At 44.0% G+C, this 19,010-nt stretch overlaps 1 protein-coding gene across 3 annotated transcripts in view; it reads left to right on the plus strand.

Moving 5' to 3' along the window:
• Elp2 (elongator acetyltransferase complex subunit 2) overlaps positions 1 to 9,358 on the plus strand; it is a 34,870-nt gene extending 25,512 nt beyond the window's left edge. For 2 of the 3 annotated variants that reach the window (NM_021448.2, NM_001360909.1), the window contains 5 exons: positions 1,887 to 2,079; positions 3,287 to 3,408; positions 4,867 to 5,000; positions 5,429 to 5,536; positions 8,922 to 9,358. In NM_021448.2, the coding sequence (NP_067423.2) occupies positions 1,887 to 2,079; positions 3,287 to 3,408; positions 4,867 to 5,000; positions 5,429 to 5,536; positions 8,922 to 9,099 (735 nt within the window). In that variant the 3' untranslated portion in view covers positions 9,100 to 9,358. The remainder of the gene's footprint in view (positions 1 to 1,886; positions 2,080 to 3,286; positions 3,409 to 4,866; positions 5,001 to 5,428; positions 5,537 to 8,921) is intronic. The other variant, XM_006526130.3, reaches the window with a different exon arrangement.
• The last annotated feature ends 9,652 nt before the right edge of the window (positions 9,359 to 19,010 follow it).

Here is a 19,010-nt window from a genome sequence, read left to right on the forward strand (position 1 = left end):
TTAACTTAGTTTTAAACCTTAGTTTAACTTCGTTTTAAGTGAAAACTAGCGTTTTAATCTAGTCAGTATTCAATTGCTGTTAAGATACCAAGGCAGCTCTTATAAAAAGAAAGCCTTTTAATTGGGGCTGGCTTCTGGTTTCAGAGGGTCAGTCCATTTTCATCATGGTGGGGAGCTTGGCAGGCAAACATGGTCCTGGAGAAGGAGTTTAGAATTCTGTATCTGGATCTACAGGCAGCAGGAAAGGAAAGACACTGGGACTGGCTTGACACCTCAAAGCTCACCTCCAATGACACACTTCCTCCAACAAGGCCACACCTCTTACACCTTTCAATGACAAAGTATTCAAATCTATGAACCTATGGGGGCCATTGTCATTCAAAACTACACTCTTACGTGAATCCTTCAATGGCTGCTAAATATGCCAGTGTGTTATACAGCTATCCCTTAGGGCCTTTTCAGTAGCTGCAGAATCCCTAGAGATGCTGGTTTTCTATTGTGGTAAAAACCATGACTAAGGCAACTGTTGAAGGAAGTGTTTATGTGGTCTTACAGTTCCAGAAGAATAAGAGTCAGTCACCCACATAGTGGGGAAATGTGTCAGCAGGCATCCATGGCAACAGAACAGCTAAGAGCTGAGAGTTTGCCTATCGAACCACAAATGGAAAACAGAAATAGGGAGAGTCTTTTGACCTCAGAGCCCTCTACCAGTGGCATACTTTCTCCAGCAAGACCATACATACTCCTTACAAATGCCCAGACTATGGGGGACATTGCATGCAAACCACCAGATGCCATCTTTTTATTCTTTGTACTGGAAATACCTCTATACCTCTCCTTACCTAGTCTTCATGGTGTGTGTGTGTGTGTGAGTGTGTGTGTGTGTGTGTGAGTGTGTGTGTGAGTGTGTGTGTGTGTGTGTGAGTGTGTGTGTGTGTGTGTGTGTGTGTGTGTGTGAGAGTGTGTGTGTGTGTGTGTGTGTGTGTGTGTGTGTGTGTGTGTGTTTTCATCCATGCATTCATGTGCACCTCTGCCTTCTGTCAGTGCAATAAAGTGCACCTGGATTTGTCTGCATTTTTCTTCTGTCTCAGCTGTAGCATAACCTTGGGACGAGCTGGTCCATATAAGGCATTCATTCTACAAACAATATGTTGTGTTTTTATTCAGTGAAAAATACTTTGCAACCTTTTGATCATTTTTGGCCTCCTGACTATTTTTAAATGTATTATTTAGTGTCCATAAACAAAACCTTTTTCTATTGCTGCTTTTTATTTTTGTTTCACTAAGTTTGAGACCACATTATGACTTGCCTCCTTTGAAATCTGTTGGTGGTGAAGTCTCATGTCCAGTTGAAAGGAAGGTATAGAATTGTTAGTGACTGTCAGTCGTGGGCGTGGGCGTTAGTTAAGGATGGTGTAAGGTGTGTATGCTCTTTGCTGTCCTGAGTGGAGTTTGAGGTCTCTGACTCCACTGAGAGTTACTAACCTTTCCTTCTCAATTCCTTCTTGGTATGTTTTGAAGCTCTGTTGATAGGTTTGTAGATAGGGTGAAGTCCTCTTCCTTAGTCTATTTGTTGTTGTGGAGTGACTCTCTGTCCAGTGGTACTCACTCCTTTCTTCACCAGAATAGAGACTTAAACTGGTCACCACACAGTTAACACACACGTGACTGTTGTTACTAAATGTTCAGACATTCTCTTTGTGCCTGGGTCCCTGAGGAGTTATCTTTTAGAAATTTGTCTCTGGGGTTGTGTGAGACCTCCCTAGAGTTTTCTGGAGGCTTTTGTTAGAGATGTATTAAAATAGACCCACCGAGACACTACGCTCTTTTAAATGTGTTCTTTTGATTTGTTTCTATACCCATGGTGTCTCATCTCTGGCCTGTAGGCATCTCAGAAGGAGCACGCAGCTATCATTCTTTGGAGCACGGCATCTTGGAAACAAGTGCAGAGTCTTGCTTTCCACACTCTGACTGTCACACAGATGACATTCTCACCTGATGACAAGTTCTTACTGGCTGTTTCCAGAGATCGAACCTGGTCTTTGTGGAAGAGACAGGATGCGACTTCCTCGGAGTTTGGTAAAGCAGCCCGTGTAGTGAAGGTTCTCAGTAAGGCTATCACGTGCGTTTGTCCATGTTTAGCAGCTGTGAAATGAAGAGAAAGGCAACAGGGTGGAGACAGCCTGTGACAGGCTGTGAGAGTTCAGTGCTCTCCGACAACTGGAGAGCACTTGGCTTTATTTAAACCTTTTTCTTTTGTAAGATTTAATTGCTTATTATTTGTAGAGGGGTGGGCATGATCAGACACAGATCATTCCTCGTAGTCATGTGAAGGTGATAGGCCCACTGTACAGACTACATTTCAGATTTTGAATCTTGATCTTCTCCTGAGCTTAGCCATGTGGTGTGTGATGTGCGTTGGGGACCCACAGCTGTCCTGGTGAAAGCCACCACTCCACGGCAGACTGTGTAAGCTAGGACATTCAGTAGATCCATTTGTCAGGATGTAACACCATTGTACGTTTAGAGCAATTGTTCTCCTTTGACATCACTAGTGACTTCCTAATTTGCAGCACTTCATTTTAAAAGTTGAAGTGCTCGGACCACCAAGATGCCTCCACAGGTAAAGGCACTTGCCACCAAACCTGAGGACCAGTTTCAGTAACTGGAATGCACACATGGAAGGAAAGAGCCAAGTCCTACAAGCTGTTTGTTCTCTGACAAGCACTCATGTATGCATGTGGGTGCACACACACCCACTAAATAAATAAATAAGCAAATGTTAAAAATAAATACAAAAAGAAAAGGTTGAAATACTATAAATGATGTAGGTGTTAATTTCTTATATCTTTTTGGATTATGAATTAATAAATTTATTCTTTTTTCATAGCAGTCTCATAGTAAATATATAGGCTAGAAATTATCTTTAAGCCTTCTGCTTATATATTCTGAGAAAGAATATGTCTTCCCCCCTCTTTGTAGTATTTTTTCCCGTAATATGCAACTGGCTATTTCTGGAATACAGTTAAATCATTCCAGACTTGTTTTAGAACCATACATTAGCCTTTAGTTGAATGTGTAAAAGATTCGTATTGTCAGTTACTGTGAGTGGAGGCAGTGTGAGCCGTGTGCACACGGGCTTGTGCTAAGGGGAGTGTTTCTGGTTCTGCTGCAGAGTCAGCGCACATAGGCGAAGTGGCCACTGAGTTATGTTGGTGCCTCACAGAGCACCTGTCCTGCTTTGTGAGCAATGTATATGTGGTAATGTTTTTGTTTTAATTTTCAGATCCATTTTTTAGTCTCTTTGCATTCACCAACAAAATTACTTCTGTGCATAGTAGAATCATTTGGTCTTGTGACTGGAGTCCTGATAACAAGTACTTCTTCACTGGAAGTCGAGACAAAAAGGTAATTTTTGTTTCTCAACCAAAGATAAAACTTAATATTTTTACAAATGTGAGATAATGTTTTTGCAGTTATATTTAAGAGCACATTGTTCTGCCTAACTCGTGATGTTTACAAATTAGTTCATGACTTCTTCATTATACATGTATATTAAAAATGTTTTTCTTTTTAAGCTTTATAAATATATTCTCTGAAACATGAGGAGAAGAACTCTTGGTCAGTTTCTGTTATCAGGTAGTCCCAGTTTGGTTACGGGAGAACCCAGGAGAGCGGTTAGGGCTGGAGACAGCACTCCTGTGTCCTGAGTGACACACTCCTGGGAATGGGCTTTATTTGTGGCTGTTGAGCCAGGACGTTATTGGTGCAGGGTTTGGGTACAACACCTTGCTTGGGATTAGTTTATTTTGGTTTGGGTTTTATTTTTAACACGGGTCCTGGGAATCAAACATAGGCCCTAGTGTTTGTGTGACAAGCCTTTAAAGACTCAGCCATCTCCCTGTTCCCAGTTTTTGGTAATAAAGGTTATGACTGTCTAATTTAGTGATGGAAGAGCAGAACATGACTGAAGCTTGACAAACCCAGGAAACTAGGCAGCCCTCTGTGCTTGTGCTCACCCTTCCCCATTGCCTAAGGACTGCCCATGGCTCCTGGCCGTCCCTCTGCTCTCGTGCTCCTTAGAGCATTGTCTTTTCTGAGTTTCTTAGTCCAGGGCTGGTAGAACGATGTAGTGTTTCCTTTCATCACCCTTCCCTTTGTGAAAGCAATCTAGATACCTGGAACAGAGCCAGCTTGGGCCTGGTGTATATTAATAATATATTAAGCACATCACCGTGGACCTGCCAGTATCATTCTCCCAGTCTGGCTGTTTGTTCCCTTCCTGGGGAGCACAGATCCCTGGCTGGGTGCTGAGGATGCAGGCTCTGTCTACCTAACTCTCAGGGATATGTTGGCTAAAACAGACCAAGTGCGTTTGCTGCAGTTTCAGCAATGTGTGCTTTCCAGAACCTGTTCAGACTCAGGCTTTTTTCCTGCTTTTGGAGCCCTGCTTCCTCTCCGTTTCTGTGTGCCAGTCAAATAACCTTGAGCCCTGGGCTCACAGGGAAGCTGCGTGTCTTATGCAGGATGTATTGTCACCATTCTGTCCTCCTGATAGCCAAGTTGACTGCCTAAGAATTAAGTAGTGGAGAAGAGGAGATTGACTTCCTCTCTAACTAATATGTAGCAAGTTCTGAGGGCAGCAACTGTAGGCAAGACATGATGGGCGGGATTTCACTGCATTGGAACCATGTTGTTTGTTACAGAACATAACAGACAACACTCCATGCTCTCTGGTACACTTCTGTTTCTGAGATCTCAACCTGTGTCTGCCACACTGGCTTCTCTGTGCCATACAAAAACCCCACTGGAATACAGCACTAGAAACCTTGCGGAAGATGCCTCACTGTGTGATTTGTGCTCTAGGTGGTTGTCTGGGGCGAGTGTAAGTCCAGCCATAACCCCATGGAGCACCCGATCCGTCCCTGCTCCTCGATCCTGGATGTGGGCAGTTCTGTGACAGCTGTCAGTGTCTGCCCTGTGCTTAACCCAGCCCAGAGGTCAGTTTCTGTGAGACCTGGTTGGTTGTTCAGTAGCATCTCACTTACTGTTTGTCTTGGTGTATGGACGTACCTTCAGAATTGCTGCTGCTTTCAAGGTGCTTCTGCTTCTTGTAAGAAGTTTTAAGTCTTAGAATTCTGTGATTGGTGGTCAAATAGGAGTAGAAATGAAGGTTCTTATTCGAGTCTGTGCACCACCTTGCTTTCTGTTACAAACAGCCCAGGGGAACAGGGCTCAGTGCATGTGCTGGGAACACACTTGTGGGCTTTGGCAGCTTAGGACAGGTGGACCTACATGTACCTTCTGCAGAGACCCAGCAAAGCGGTATGGGGTGGGCAATTGAGACACTGAGGAAGCACTCGAGCAGGTAGAGATAAGAGAAATTCATGCTAAACCAACCTCTGTCATCTCCCCGCCACAAAAACAGATACATTGTTGCAATTGGATTAGAGAGTGGGAAGATTTGTATATACTCCTGGAACAAGACCAACCAAGAAATCAATGACTGGACCAGCTGTGTAGAAACAAATCCAAGGTATTTTCTCTACTTTGTTTCCATCTGATTAGATAGAAAAAGCGGTGGTCTTTGGTGGCAAATTTTGTGAACATTTTCACATAGAGGGACAGAGATTTCTGTGCTTAAAGCCAAGTTGTACCTCCTAAAATGACAGCTGCTAGTGTGTGGGACTCAGCTTTTGGTATCCTCAACTAGACTGCAGACATTGTCCATTGCCTTTCCTCTTCCTCTTCTTTCCTTTCCAAGAAGAGGTCTGGGGAACTCTTCTGTGTCCTGAGTTCTGGGATCACAGTCCTGCACCATCACAGTGGTGCTTGGAATGGAACCTGGGGCTTCATGCATGCTAGGCAAGCATTCCACCAGCTAAGCTACACCCCTATCCTAGCAGAGGCCACTTTAACCTGCACGTGTTACTGTTTTTAATGCCTGAGCTTTCAGTAAGTCATTGACAGCTTTCTGTGTCTCATTTTCTTGGGCTTTTCGGTCTTTGAGGTCTGCACTGTTTAAACATAGTTTCAAATGCTGTCCTAATTGACAGTGTCCTCATGCTGGTGAGAGATTAGAGAGCAGGCCTTCCAGAGCCATTAGTGCTCACTGTAACTGCTTGTTAAAACTTGTGTTTGACTTGTTCCTGCATTGAAGTGGCTCATGCTCGGCTTGCTACAAAAGAAAGCAGCTGGGGCCTCCCTGGGGCACCCTGCTCCTGCTCTCCCTTTCTCTGTACTTCCTTCTGCCTTGTTGGACACAGTGCTCGGTCCCTGGCTTGGTATTCAGATTTCTACCATGGCCCCAGTGTGGGAAGCCGGTTAGCATGGGAAGATGTAAAGAGTTCAGGGTTTTCATCTGGTGATTATTTCCTTCTTGTTGTAATGATAGGCAGGGTGTGTAACATGAAAGTAATTCTAGATTTAATATGCTGTGTTATTTGGATAACTGGTATTCTAATTACTAAATTTTAGCTTTTGTTAGTAGTGCATTCACAGAACTAAAAGCAGGACTTTCAGATTGGCTTCCTAGGGGCCATGTCCTATAATTAACTGATGAATCTTGTGGTGCTAGAGTTTCCGCCCAGGGTCTTAGGCATGTTAGGAAAGTACTCTACCATTGAGTTATATGCACACATTTTCAAACATATCCCCATCTCCTTGAACATGTACAAGAGGACAGCAGGTGTCCATTCTATTCCTCTCTGCCATACTCACTCTCGTTGAATCTAGAACTGGGCTGGTGGCCAGCAAGCCCTGGCAGTCTTCCTGACTCCAGTCCACACAGCACTGGGTTTATGGGTATATGGAGCTAGTCTGGCTTTTACATGGCTCTTGGGGATGTCAGCACAGGCCATCCTGTTTGCATGCTTAGCCATTTCTCCAGATCCCTCCATATCATTTAAATGTCATGTGTCAACATGCTAGATTTAAAAGAAGAAATAAAACAGCTCCCCCCTCAAAAAACAAAACCCCCATCATTTTATGTAAACAAGTAAGTTCCAACCTTCAGCACAACCCATGGGAGAAATGCAGGATTTGGTTGATAACCACTTCCAACAATTTGTTTAATCGGATGAGAACCATCTCCAGTGAGTCTGACAGTGAGTGGTAGGGAGGCTGGGCCTCTGCTGATGCTGCGCTCCTCATCACTGCTCTTGGTGCTCCTCCTTCAAATCAGTGTCCCAAACCTTGATAACTTGTGACAGGAGAAAAAAATAATAATGCTCTGTCTAGTGTTGCTCATTTATATTTTGTCTTTTTAAAACTCAGCACCCATATTTATAGAGCTTGCTATTCATAGCAAATTTACTCACGTCCAAGTGACTCATGACTGTTTTAATAATCAGGTTCCTCCTTACAGAAAGATGAGCTCTCATTAAGCACTCAGTCATGGTCTACATAACATGGAAGCATTTTCTCTAGAAATTCTCAGAAAACATGGCACACAGCAGCATGATCCCATGCTGTTTTTGTAAGTTAGGACATCTATGGCTCCCTGCTCTGAAGCAGATCAGGCCTATTAGCATGCTCCTGTATGAGGGCACCACCAGATGTTCAAGGAAGCCCTAGTAGGCCCTCGATCTCTGAAATTATAAGAGGTGAGCAGTTGGTAGGTGGGTGGTTGCCTATCCATCTCCCATGCTCTTTTGAATAACCCCAATAAACTATGGTTCACGGTGCTTGACTGGGCTGAGTCCTGTGTGTGAACTCTGTCTTTACATCTTCTGCACTGTGAGGGCTCATCTGCACTCAGGGCTGGTTTTTCCAGCCCCTGCTTCAGACTTGCACCTCACTCACTCACACCAGCCAGCCCCTGGTACATGTGAAGGTGAGGTCTGAAGCTGTGCTCTCTTTCACTCTCTGCCTTCAAACCTGCTTGGGAGTCTTGCTCTCGACTTTACTCATTTTGAGCATGAGTTTCAAGTTCGACACAGAAAGGATTGTACTTTTTCCAAGAGCTGCGGCTAATCTGTTTGGTAGTGTTTGGGGCCGGCCTTCCGGGAGATGCTGGGAAACAAGAACCTCTAGTTTCTTACCTTGCCTGACGCCCTGCAGTTAGGCTACCCTGAGATCATGGCTCTGACTATGTGGTTCACTAAGGGGTTCAAATCATCTTTCTTTACCTAGTAGTTAAAAAATGTTAAAAGTCTATTCATCTCTTAGAAATGTCAGCAGAAGAAAATCACCTGAAATATACTGCAAAATTAAAATATTCAATAATCAGCCAGGCGTGGTGGCGCATGCCTTTAATCCCAGCACTTGGGAGGCAGAGGCAGGTGGATTTCTGAGTTCGAGGCCAGCCTGGTCTACAGAGTGAGTTCCAGGACAGCCAGGGCTATACAAAGAAACCCTGTCTGGAAAAACCAAAAAAAAAAAAAAAAAAAAAAAAAATCAATAATCTTGAAATTAAATCTTGAGATAAAATGTCATCTTAAAAGACTAGCTTTTAGGAAATTTTACATTTACTTTTGTAAGACTGTGTTCGTATATGAGATTACGCATACAATAATGTGAATGGAGGTTAAGAGGTCAACTTGCATAAGTTGGGTTGTCACAGGCATTGAACTAAGGTGGACTGGCCTAGTGGAAATACCTTTACATTCTTAGCTGGCCTCTAAAAGGTTCACCTTAATAGTCACTTCAGTCATTCTACTGATGATTAAAACATTAGACAGAAATTTACTATTTCTTGTTCCTTTGGACATTGTCATTGGCCAGTGAGTAAAGTATTAGTCTGTTTTGAAAGTAAATAGAGCAAGGTATTTACAATATAGGATGAAATTACTGGAGTATTAGCCTTCCATCCTTGCTATAACCGCTTCGTGGGTACTGTGGTTACGTCACTGTAGGACAACTCCAGTGGAGTGTTCTGTAATCATGACTTGTGTTGACCTTATGATCTGTCTCGGTTGCAGCCAGAGTCACAGCCTGGGTATCAGAAGGTTATGCTGGAAGAGCTGCAGCGATGACGACGACGATGATGACGATGACGACACCGAGCAGAGTGAAGAGGGGCCGGAGTGGTTGCATTTTGCAAGCTGTGGCGAGGACCATACCGTGAAGATTTACAGGGTTAACAGACGCGCACTGTGAAGACTTGACTGCACCCTCCCCATCTTGATTGTCTTAAGTGTTTGTTATGTAAATAGATCCCCTTTCTTTACCTTCGTGATTGATTGAGTTTCCCTGTCTACTATGTGTTGAAGCCCATGGATGCTCCCCCTTGTCATATGGTATATATATAACCACCCTGAACCTTACCCATGCTGTCAAAGATGCCTGGATGTACCTCTGTGCGTTCCAAATTAAGAACATTTTTTAAATTTGTGCCCAACTTTGTCTGATTTTGCCTTATGTTGAGTCCTCAGCTCTCTCCGTGCCTGCTTTGTGTTATGACCAATTGCTAGAGGATGGGTACTTGGTAAAGAAACAGGCTATTTAGTTCGGAGTTGTTGAAGTTGAATAGCATGGACCTGGAGTCTCCTGGTTCTAGTGAGGGCCTTGTAGGTGGGATGTCAGTAGTGGGGAAAGCCTGTGGAATAGGGAGAGCAACACAGGAGGCAACAGAGATTGAGGGAGGGACCAGATTTGCTTAAAACGCTCTCAGGAGACCTCACTCCCTTTAAAGGCCTGATTAGCAGTCATTAGATCCTGCCTCTTCAAGGTCCCCCTAACTGTCAACGTTACCGCGCTAGGCAGTAGTCTTCCAGCATGTGGACTTTTAGAGTCCACACTCAGGCCACGTTCAAAGCACCTTTGGGATGCTTTCTTGTTATTGCCTTCTTCACAGGCTGGAGATAGAAGAAATAACAGAAGTCCCGGGTATTGCACTTTGATTTGTACACTCCCTGTAAGTAGCACACCACACACTGTGCTGTCTTGACCTCTCTTCCTACTAGCTGCCAAGTATTCCAGACCTTGGCAGGCAGTTGCAGGCCTGAGCTGTAGCTGTTCCCTTCCTTTACTTAAAGGCACTGAAGGGCTTCAAGTATCATTTCCAGATATAAAGTAATAAATTATGGGATGGACAATAAGAGTCACCTGAGTTTAGATGACAGCTGATGTCATGAGAGTGAAGGAAATGCATCATCAGAGCCACTTCAGGAAGAAAGGAAGGGCTGGAGACATTGGGGTGAGGAAGGCCAGTAACAGGGGGCATTTGGGAGAGGTGTGGTGGGGAGGATGTGAGACTGCAGCCTGCTGCAAGCCTGGGATTCCACTCCTGGACAGTGGTCATCTGGCAAATTGAACGTAAAAGGGAAGAACATGAGGGTTTCCTTGGTGGGAGCAGATGCCATTGTCAAGCCAAGGTGTATTCCCAGTTCCCAGTTTCTCCTTCCTTACCTTCCTTACTTGCTCAGCTTGCAGCACGGATCAGTGTCCAGCACCAGCAAATGAAATGGATGGTTTTGTCTCGACAGCTGTCCTAGGCAGAAGAGAGGTGATAATTGTTCCAAGTATACACTTGCCTTGACCACCACGAGTCCTGCATGTCCCTGGTGTCTCTGTTTGGTCTCTTCATAGGAAGATGGCTCTGCTATTCACTCCAAAAGGAGAGCATGAAAAGTGAAGACTTTGCATGTGGGGCCTAAGGCTCCTTGACAGCATTGGGAAATCCTGGCTGGGCTGTTCTCAGCAGCCCTTTATCAGTTGGGTGTGTGTCAGTATCACCTGTCCAGCTGGTTATACACTGATGCATTATTGGCCATGTGTGGTTCTGTGTTCCATCTCACCACTGGGGTGTGTGAACTCTTATGGGCAAACAAACAGGGCCGCTAGGCTATGAACATAGTCAAAGATGGGGGTCCCGGCCCAGGTGAATAACAAAACAGGCTGAGGTGAGGAGATGGGTTACCAGACTCCCAGGCATCCATCGCTGCTGGAAACCTTGTGAGTCGGGACCAAGGGGGCCTCTCAGGTTCCGGGGGAGGGGGACTTGGCTTAGCTCAGGGGGTCTGGAAGCAGGGAAGGGCCTTCTGTGGGAGACTTGGTATTATGGCGTCATATAGACGAAGGCTTCCTCCACAGTAGTTCTTAATGAGAAAGACAGTCCTTGCTTGTCCATATTGTTCATTTATTGTGGAAAACGTGTACAAACCACTTTCTCAGGGTGGACCAGAGATTAAATATGTTTTGCAAGAAGGACTGTCCAGGAAGGGAAGCTTATTGGCTAAACCCTTGGGGCTGGCCCATCTAAATCCCTCTCTAGCATGGAGAACTCTGTGCTACATAGCTAGGGGTCATGATGCTAATGTGGGGTGCCATGGTCATGTGCTCCAGGTCAGGAGCAGATGAAGCATCTACCAGTCTCAGATATGAGAGCACCAGGGCTTATGAATTTGTTCACCCTGGCCAGTGTCTGGTAGCACAGCTCCATTTGCCCCACATCTCCTCCTTTTCTTTTTTGTAAAGGAGAGGTGTCATCAGAGTAACTGTCTCCTATGTTGGGAACAGTTTGGTACTGAAGCAGGACCTGATTAGTAGTGATCTTTACAATGCTACTCATCTGCTGCTTTAGCAATTAGGTGAGGCAGGGTACCTAAAGAAGCAAGGCTCTAGTACGGGGCCAAGGAGAGGATAAAGCCAGGCTACCACGGGGTTAGAGTACCAAGGGGTAGGAGTGCTGGGAGCATAGTGTGTGCAGACATCCCCCCAGAGCTCTTTGAGCGTTTGTACATCTTGTTCTACCACCCCAGACTCATTGACATAGAAGCAACATTCCTCCCCCAGCAAAATACAAGTCCCTCCCTGTTCAGCAGTCAGTAAGCCCAGGGCCATCTGGTTTTGGAGAATAACTCCTGCCTGCTAAGGAGGTTATCTGGCATTGAAGGGACTAAAGGCTGTCTGCAGAGGAGGCCATTGCCTGGTCAAGCTTGTCCTGGAAGTCACTGGACAGATGTGTTTGGACAAGGGCTGCTCTACTGGTTTCTGTCATGCCCAGGGAAACAACAAGGCCCGGTCCAGTGAGCAGAGAGATGAAGATCTCTCTTCTTTCAGCTTCCTCTCATCTGCAAGGTGAGTTCTTCAGGTTCATGGAGATAAACTTGGGGAGCAGTTATCATGGGGTTGCAGGAGCCTTGAAAGGGGAGGCTAATACAGGCACCTGTAGTGCCTTTGCAACAGAGGAGAGCAGGATGGTTAACACATACTGATTTAGCAATGGTGATATCACAGGCACATGTAAGATGGAGTTTCAGGGAGGGTTCTACAAGGCAAAGAGGGTGGGTAGGTCAAAGAGAGGAATGTCTTGTGCTTTTCTTGTGGGTAAGGGTCCATGGGATTCATGAAGGGAAATGGGAATGGCTGCTAATAGCTGTTAGGAGAGAGAAGTACAGGAAAACTATTGGGAGGAGTTGGGGGTGGGTGGTTAAGGGACAAAGGTCAGCTGCATATTGGATATACTGGATATTGTATATATCCTGGATATACAGCCAGGAGAGGGTGGCCTGGAGTTCCTTCTGAGATTGATTTTCCTGTTGAACAATATCAGCATGGGTCAAGACTGATTTGGAAGTGGGGACAAACTCACGGAAGTCATGAAGGTCAACTATGGGGTATTTGGCATAGCCATTAGGGTGGAGTGTAGCCATGACTCCTGTTCACTAATGCTTATCCCATGGATCACTGATGGGAAAGCTGAAAATGAGCTTTAAGGTTAGTGAGCATGGTGCCGCTGCAGTTGGTGGATTCAATTCTGCAGCTCCAATATCTGCAACCCCTATATATGGAGACCTGGAAACACCTATTTCAGTAAGGAAAGCAGAGGAAAGGGCTAGGGGTAGTAGAGATGGAATTCAGATGTAGGGTGGTCTCAATCCTGATCGACATCCTTCCAGTGAGCAATCCTGGGTTCCTATGACATTGTTGTATACATTGTAGATTTTCCTAGCAAAGACTCTGGTGGTAAGTGTTTGGGAAGGCTAAGGAGATACTGGGCAGTAGCAGAGTTAGTATGAAGAATGGCGAAAACAGCCAAGAGAATAGAGGAGAGGGGAGCTTGTGGAGGGCATATGGCCTGGGCAGTAGTCACCAGGTCATGGATGACCTTCTAGGAGATCTTGTTCCTTTGGGCATGGGGCTTCCTCCTCCTCTTCTGTTCTTGATCTGCTAGTGAGAGGTGGGCCATCTTGTTTGTGGTGGGGTGTCAAGACATTTCTGGCAGGAACCCAGATAGGCTTAGACTGTTCCTGTGGGAAAACACAAATGAAACCCCACCTGGTTGTAAGGAGAGGGTCTGGTCTCTTCCAAATTCAATCCAAAGGATCATGCCATCGGGGTGGGAGGTGGTGGTGTTAATTTTGGCGTGTGCCAATGGAGGGAGATAGGAGGTTTGTTTAGAGTTTGTGTAGTTGTTAAATATATTTAGTGTAGTCAAAGCTATCATTAATTGTACATTAGGGGGATAGGTGGTTGTCTTTTGTTTTAGAACTTGGGCTATTAGGGTTTGATGTGTTCTTTCTATTGTTCCTTGGCCCTGAGGGTTGTGGGGAATCTCTGTATGGTGGGCAATTTCCCAATATGTGGAGAAGGTTTTGAATTGAGAGCTAGTGAAGGCCAGGCCATTATCAGTTTTTAATCTGTTGATGAATGCTCATGATGGCAAAGGTGGAAAGCATATGGTGAATTAACATTTTTGAGTTTTTACCTTTTTGGGCTGTAGCCCATATAAAATGCAAGTATGTATCTAAGGTAACAAAAACATATTTCTGTCTACCAAATCGGTGAATATGGGTGACATCAATTTGCCATAAGGCATTGAATTTAAGGCCTAGGGGATTGGTGACCATTATTTGTAAAGCTGGGATGGTAATGAGGGATGCACAAGAGCAGTATGTCTTTATTATCCCTTGGAATTGAGCAAGGGAGGATGTGGGGGAAGCAGACATGAAGCCCTTTATATTTGTGTGTGTGTGTGTGTGTGTGTGTGTGTGTGTGTGTGTGTGTGTGTGTGTGAATGGAATTGGTCTGCTTGCTCAGTGGAGGCCATGAATGTCCCTGTTGAGGCGGTTTGGTCAGTGAGTGCATTTCCCTCAGATATAGGACCTGGCAGAGGACTGTGAGATTAGACATGCTGGATATAGATGGGAGAGGACCTTCCCTGTAGGAGGAGGAGACCTGTATGAGTAGAAGGGAAAGTGGGTTGGTGTCTAGTTTGATGAAGGATCTTGACAACCAGAGGAGCAAATTGACAGCATATACACTGGCTGAAAAAGAGGTTAGGGGGCCCCTTGACTTCTTTTAGAACTAGATAAATGGCATATAATTCTTTATATTGGGGGATTGATGGGATAGCTCTCTGAATCAGAGAATAGGGGCTTCATCCTTAGGGGAGTAGTATATTATTGCTACAGCTCCCCTCTTTCCACCAGTGGTAAATATTGAGAGGGCTCCAACTATGGGATTCTTGAAAATAGTTTGGGGGGTAGCCATTGCAACAGAGGGAGGGCAGAGGCTATATTTTGTCAGGATAATGGTTGTTAATTTGTCCTGGGAATCCTATTAAGCTGATAGCAAAGTGGGAGTGAGTTTTGACTAACCATTGAGCCTTCAGAGAGGGAAAAGGGGATGACAAGAATGGCAGGTTCTCTTCCTAGGGTTTGTAGGTCTCTGTCCAAGGGGTGTCATGGTCACGTGCTCCAGGACAGGAACCAGGTTGGGAGCAGATGACAGGACTACTGGTCTCAGATATGAGAATACCAGGACTTCTGAATCTGTCCAACCTTCTCAGTTTTGTCTGGTAACAGTTCCACTTGCCCCACAACCATGGTCTCATATATTTGCATTTGTATGAATCTGGGAGCCTGAGACTATTGTGACAAGGTCCAAGGAACACAAACTTCCATGTTGATGGCGCTCCTGACATACTGTAGCCTCAGCTCTCAACTGTCCCACATCCACGCGGGCATCATACATCCATACCCATGGCATCAGTCCCAGGGATGCTGTGCCCAGAAATGGAATCCATTTCAAATCTCCAGGTGACTGTGAAACAGCTTCAAGCCTCAGAAGCCCTGTGGCACAACTGGGCATTTGCTTGAGCACACAATCCAATACCATCAGTACCAGGTTATGATGACTTCCTGGGGTCTTTAAACTCTTTAGAGTATCTCTGTGGGCCAGCCTGGTTTACACAACAATGAGAGTTCAGTATTTGAGTTTTCAAGGCCACTCTGTAAAGCCTGTGGAATGGGTAGTATGGTTTAAAAGCACCCAGAGAGTAGGTATGGTGACTCACACCTATAATCGCAGCACTTGGGAAGCCTTTATTCCTGTATTCAGAAACTAAGACTTCAGAGACCACATGGCAAAAGACCTCAGCTACATATACATAGAGTGGTTGGAGCAGGGACTTGGTCTGTTGCTGGTGGTATCCTGATCTGAGAAAGGAGATTCTCAGAATAAGGATCGAAACCAGATATGGGGACACATTTGCATTTGAATAATACAAGGATCATCTTTACACACTGCACAATAATGTTATGCCTACATCTTGGTGTTTGTTTTTTCCAGTGTATGTTTCTGGCTTCAGGTGTTCATAGGTGTGTAGACTTATGTCTGGGTCTTTAATTCAATTTCATTGATCAATGTGTCTATTTTTATTTCAATATCACGCTATTTTTTAAATTACTATAGCTCTGTAGTACAACTGGAAATCAGGGATGGTGATACTTCCAGTAGTTCTTTTATTACTCAGTTGTACATTGCTTTTGGTATGGTGGCTATTTCTACTATATTACTCCTACTAACTCACAAACATGCGAGATTTTTCCAACCTCTGATGTCTTCAATTTCTTAAAGTTTTTATTATGCAAGTCTTTCACTTGATTGGTTAAAGGTATCCCACAATATTTTTTGAGGTTATTATGAAAGGTATTATTTCTCTGATTTCTTCCTCAGTCTGTCGTTTGTATGGAGGAAGGCTACTGCTTTTTGTGTGTTAATTTTGTCCTGATATTTTGCTGAATGTGTCTATCAGCTGTAGAAGCTTCCAGGTGGAGTTTTTAGGTACTCTTATGCATAAGATCATCTCATCTGCAAATAGAGATACTTGGACTTTTTCCTTTATTATTTGCATCCTCTTAATCTCCTTCAGTTGTCAGTTGATGGCACTAGCTAAGACTTCAAGTACTATACTGAGTAGATATGGAGAGAGTGGGCATCCTTGTTTTGTTCCTGATCTTAGTGGAAGTGCTTTGAATTTCCATTTAGGTTGATATTGACTGTGGGCTTGCTGTATGTAGCCTTTGTTGTTTTGGGGTATGGTCCTTGTATTTCTAGTCTCTCCAGGCTCTCTCTCTCTCTCTCTCTCTCTCTCTCTCTCTCTCTCTCTCTCCCTCCCTCCCTCCCCTCCCCTCCCCTCCTCCTCTTCCTCCTCCTCTTCCTCCTCCTCCTTCTCTCTCTCTCTCTCTCTCTCTCTCTCTCTCTCTCTCTCTACTGGCTGGCTGGTTTTGTGTGTCAATATGACACAGGCTGGAGTCATCACAGAGAAAGGAACTTAAGTTAGGGAAATGCCACCATGAGATCCATCTGTGGGACATTTTCTCTATTAGTGATCAAGGGGGAGAGGCCCCTTGTGGGTGGGACCATCTCTGGGCTGGTAGTCTTGGGTTCAATAAGAAAGCAAGCTGAGCAAGCCAGTGGAAGCAAGCCAGTAAGTAACATCCCTCCATGGCCTCTGCATCAGCTCCTGCTTCCTGACCAGCTTGAGTTCCAATCCTAACATTCTTTGGTGATCAACAGCAATGTGGAAGTGTAAGCTGAATAAACCCTTTCCTCCCCAACTGCTTCTTGGTCATGATGTTTGTGCAGGAATAGAAACCCTGACTAAGTCTCTCTCTCTCTCTCTCTCTCTCTCTCTCTCTCTCTCTCTCTCTCTCTCTGTGTGTGTGTGTGTGTTTGAGACAGAATTTCTCTGTGTAGCCCTGGCTATCCTAGAGCTATCTATGTAGACTAGGCTGGCCTTGAACTCAAAGATCTGCTTGCCTCTGCGTCCCAGTGCTAGTTTTAAAGGCCTGCACCACCACACCTGGCTTTCCAGGACTTTTTATCATGAATAGACATTGGATTTTTTCAAAGGCTTTTTATACATCTAATGAGATGATTGTATGATTTTTTTTTGTCTTTTGTTCTGTTTATGTGGTGGATTATATTTGTCAGTTTACCTATATTGAGTCTTCTCTCTATCTCTGGAATGAATCCTATTTGCTCTTGGTAGATAACCTTTTTGATGTGTTATTTGATTTGTTTGGTAAGCATTTTAGGATTTTTGTCTTTGTTCAGAAAGGATACTGCTCTGTAATTTTCTTTCTTTTTTTCTTTTCTTTCCTTTTCTTTTTTTGGGGGGTTAGGTCTTTGTGTGGTTTAGGTAATAGAATAACTGTGGCTTTGTAAAAAAGGATATGCAATGTTCTTAAAGTTTCTATTTTGCAGAATAATTTGAGGAACAGTGGTGTTAATTCTTCATTGAAGGTCTGGTAGAATTCTGTACTGAATTCATTTAGTCCTGGGCTTTTTGTTGTTGTTTGGAGATGTTTAATTGCTGCTTCTATTTAATTAGGGATGTAGACTTTTTAAAATTGATTATCTTATCTTAATTTAACTTTGGCAGGTGGTATATATCAAGAAACGTATCCATTTCTTTCAGGTTTCCAACTTGGTGGAGTATTTCCTTATGATCCTTGGCCTTCCTCTGTGTCTCCTCGTCTCCTCTGTTGTTCCCTGGTTTGTCTCTAGTTTTATTAATTTGGGTATTCTCTTCATCTTTTAGTTGATTTGGCCAAGAGTTTATCAATCTTTAAAAAAAAAAACTTTTTATTCATTCTCTGTGAATTTTATATCATGTACCCCTGTCCCACTCATCTCCCTATTCCTTCATGTCCACCCTCTGCCCTTGCAAACTGCCCCCCAAAATAAAAAGAAATGCTTGTTATTGGTGCTATTTTCTTATTATCCTGGTGCTTTTAAGTGTGCTGTTTAGTTACTTATATGAGTGTTCTCTCTCCCCCCCCCCCCTCTCTCACTTAGTGCTATGAAATTGCCTTTTAGAACTAATTTCACCGTGTCATAGGTTTGGGTATGTTTTATTTTAGCTTTTATTCTGTGCGAAAATATTTTCTTTTTAATTTGCTTTGACCCTTTATGTGTGTGTGTGTGTTGTTTTGTTTGTTTTATTAGGTAGTGAGTTGTTCACTTGCCATGAGTTTGTGTACTCTGTTGTTTCTCTTGTTGATATCTAGCTTTAGTACATGGTGGTTTGAATATATCCTCATTTTGTGCTTCAGTTATTTTGCATTCTCAGGGCCTACTGTACTAGGGTTTGGTGAAGGTATAGTCTTGGATATTAATGTTTGTGTTTTTGTTTTGGTGTAGTTTGCTCTTTGTTGCAGTATATTTGATTACACTGTAAACCCTGAGATTGTGTTGTTTACTGGAAAAGCCAGTTTCTAATTGTGGTGTGGCTTAGCCTTAGTATATACCTTTAATCCCAAATAATGAAGGCAAGATTAGTTTGTAGAGGGAAGCACACACCCATATTTGAAAGTGAAATTTGATGTCTACGTGAGTGGCAGACAAAATGACAAATCAGAGAAAGATTTGACAGAATAGGATATGCCCAACCCTCAGGAGAAGAGAAATGAAAAGGGGAGCTACCTGAGGGAGCAGTGCAGAGAGAGAGAGAGAGAGAGAGAGAGAGAGAGAGAGAGAGAGAGAGAGAGAGAGAGCAAGCAAGTTTACTGGGACAGTTATTAAGAGTTAGGTTGCAGAGAGAGGACGAGCTAGACACAGGTGAAAACAGAACAAAACAGAGAATGAGAAGGAGGCAGAAGATTAGAACATATTGCCAAAGTTAGTATGAGGCCAAGCAGAGCAATTGAGAAGAAGCCAGATTGAATCAGTCAGAGTGGAGATGAGTTTGAGCCAGAACAGCTGAGTTGAACCAACCAGCCAGAGACTAGAAAGAACTAGAAAGAGTGAGCTTATCCAGCAGCAAGTTTCAGAGGCCA

This window comes from Mus musculus, chromosome 18, assembly GCF_000001635.26.
Source record: "Mus musculus strain C57BL/6J chromosome 18, GRCm38.p6 C57BL/6J".
NCBI classification, from domain to species: Eukaryota; Metazoa; Chordata; class Mammalia; order Rodentia; family Muridae; genus Mus; species Mus musculus.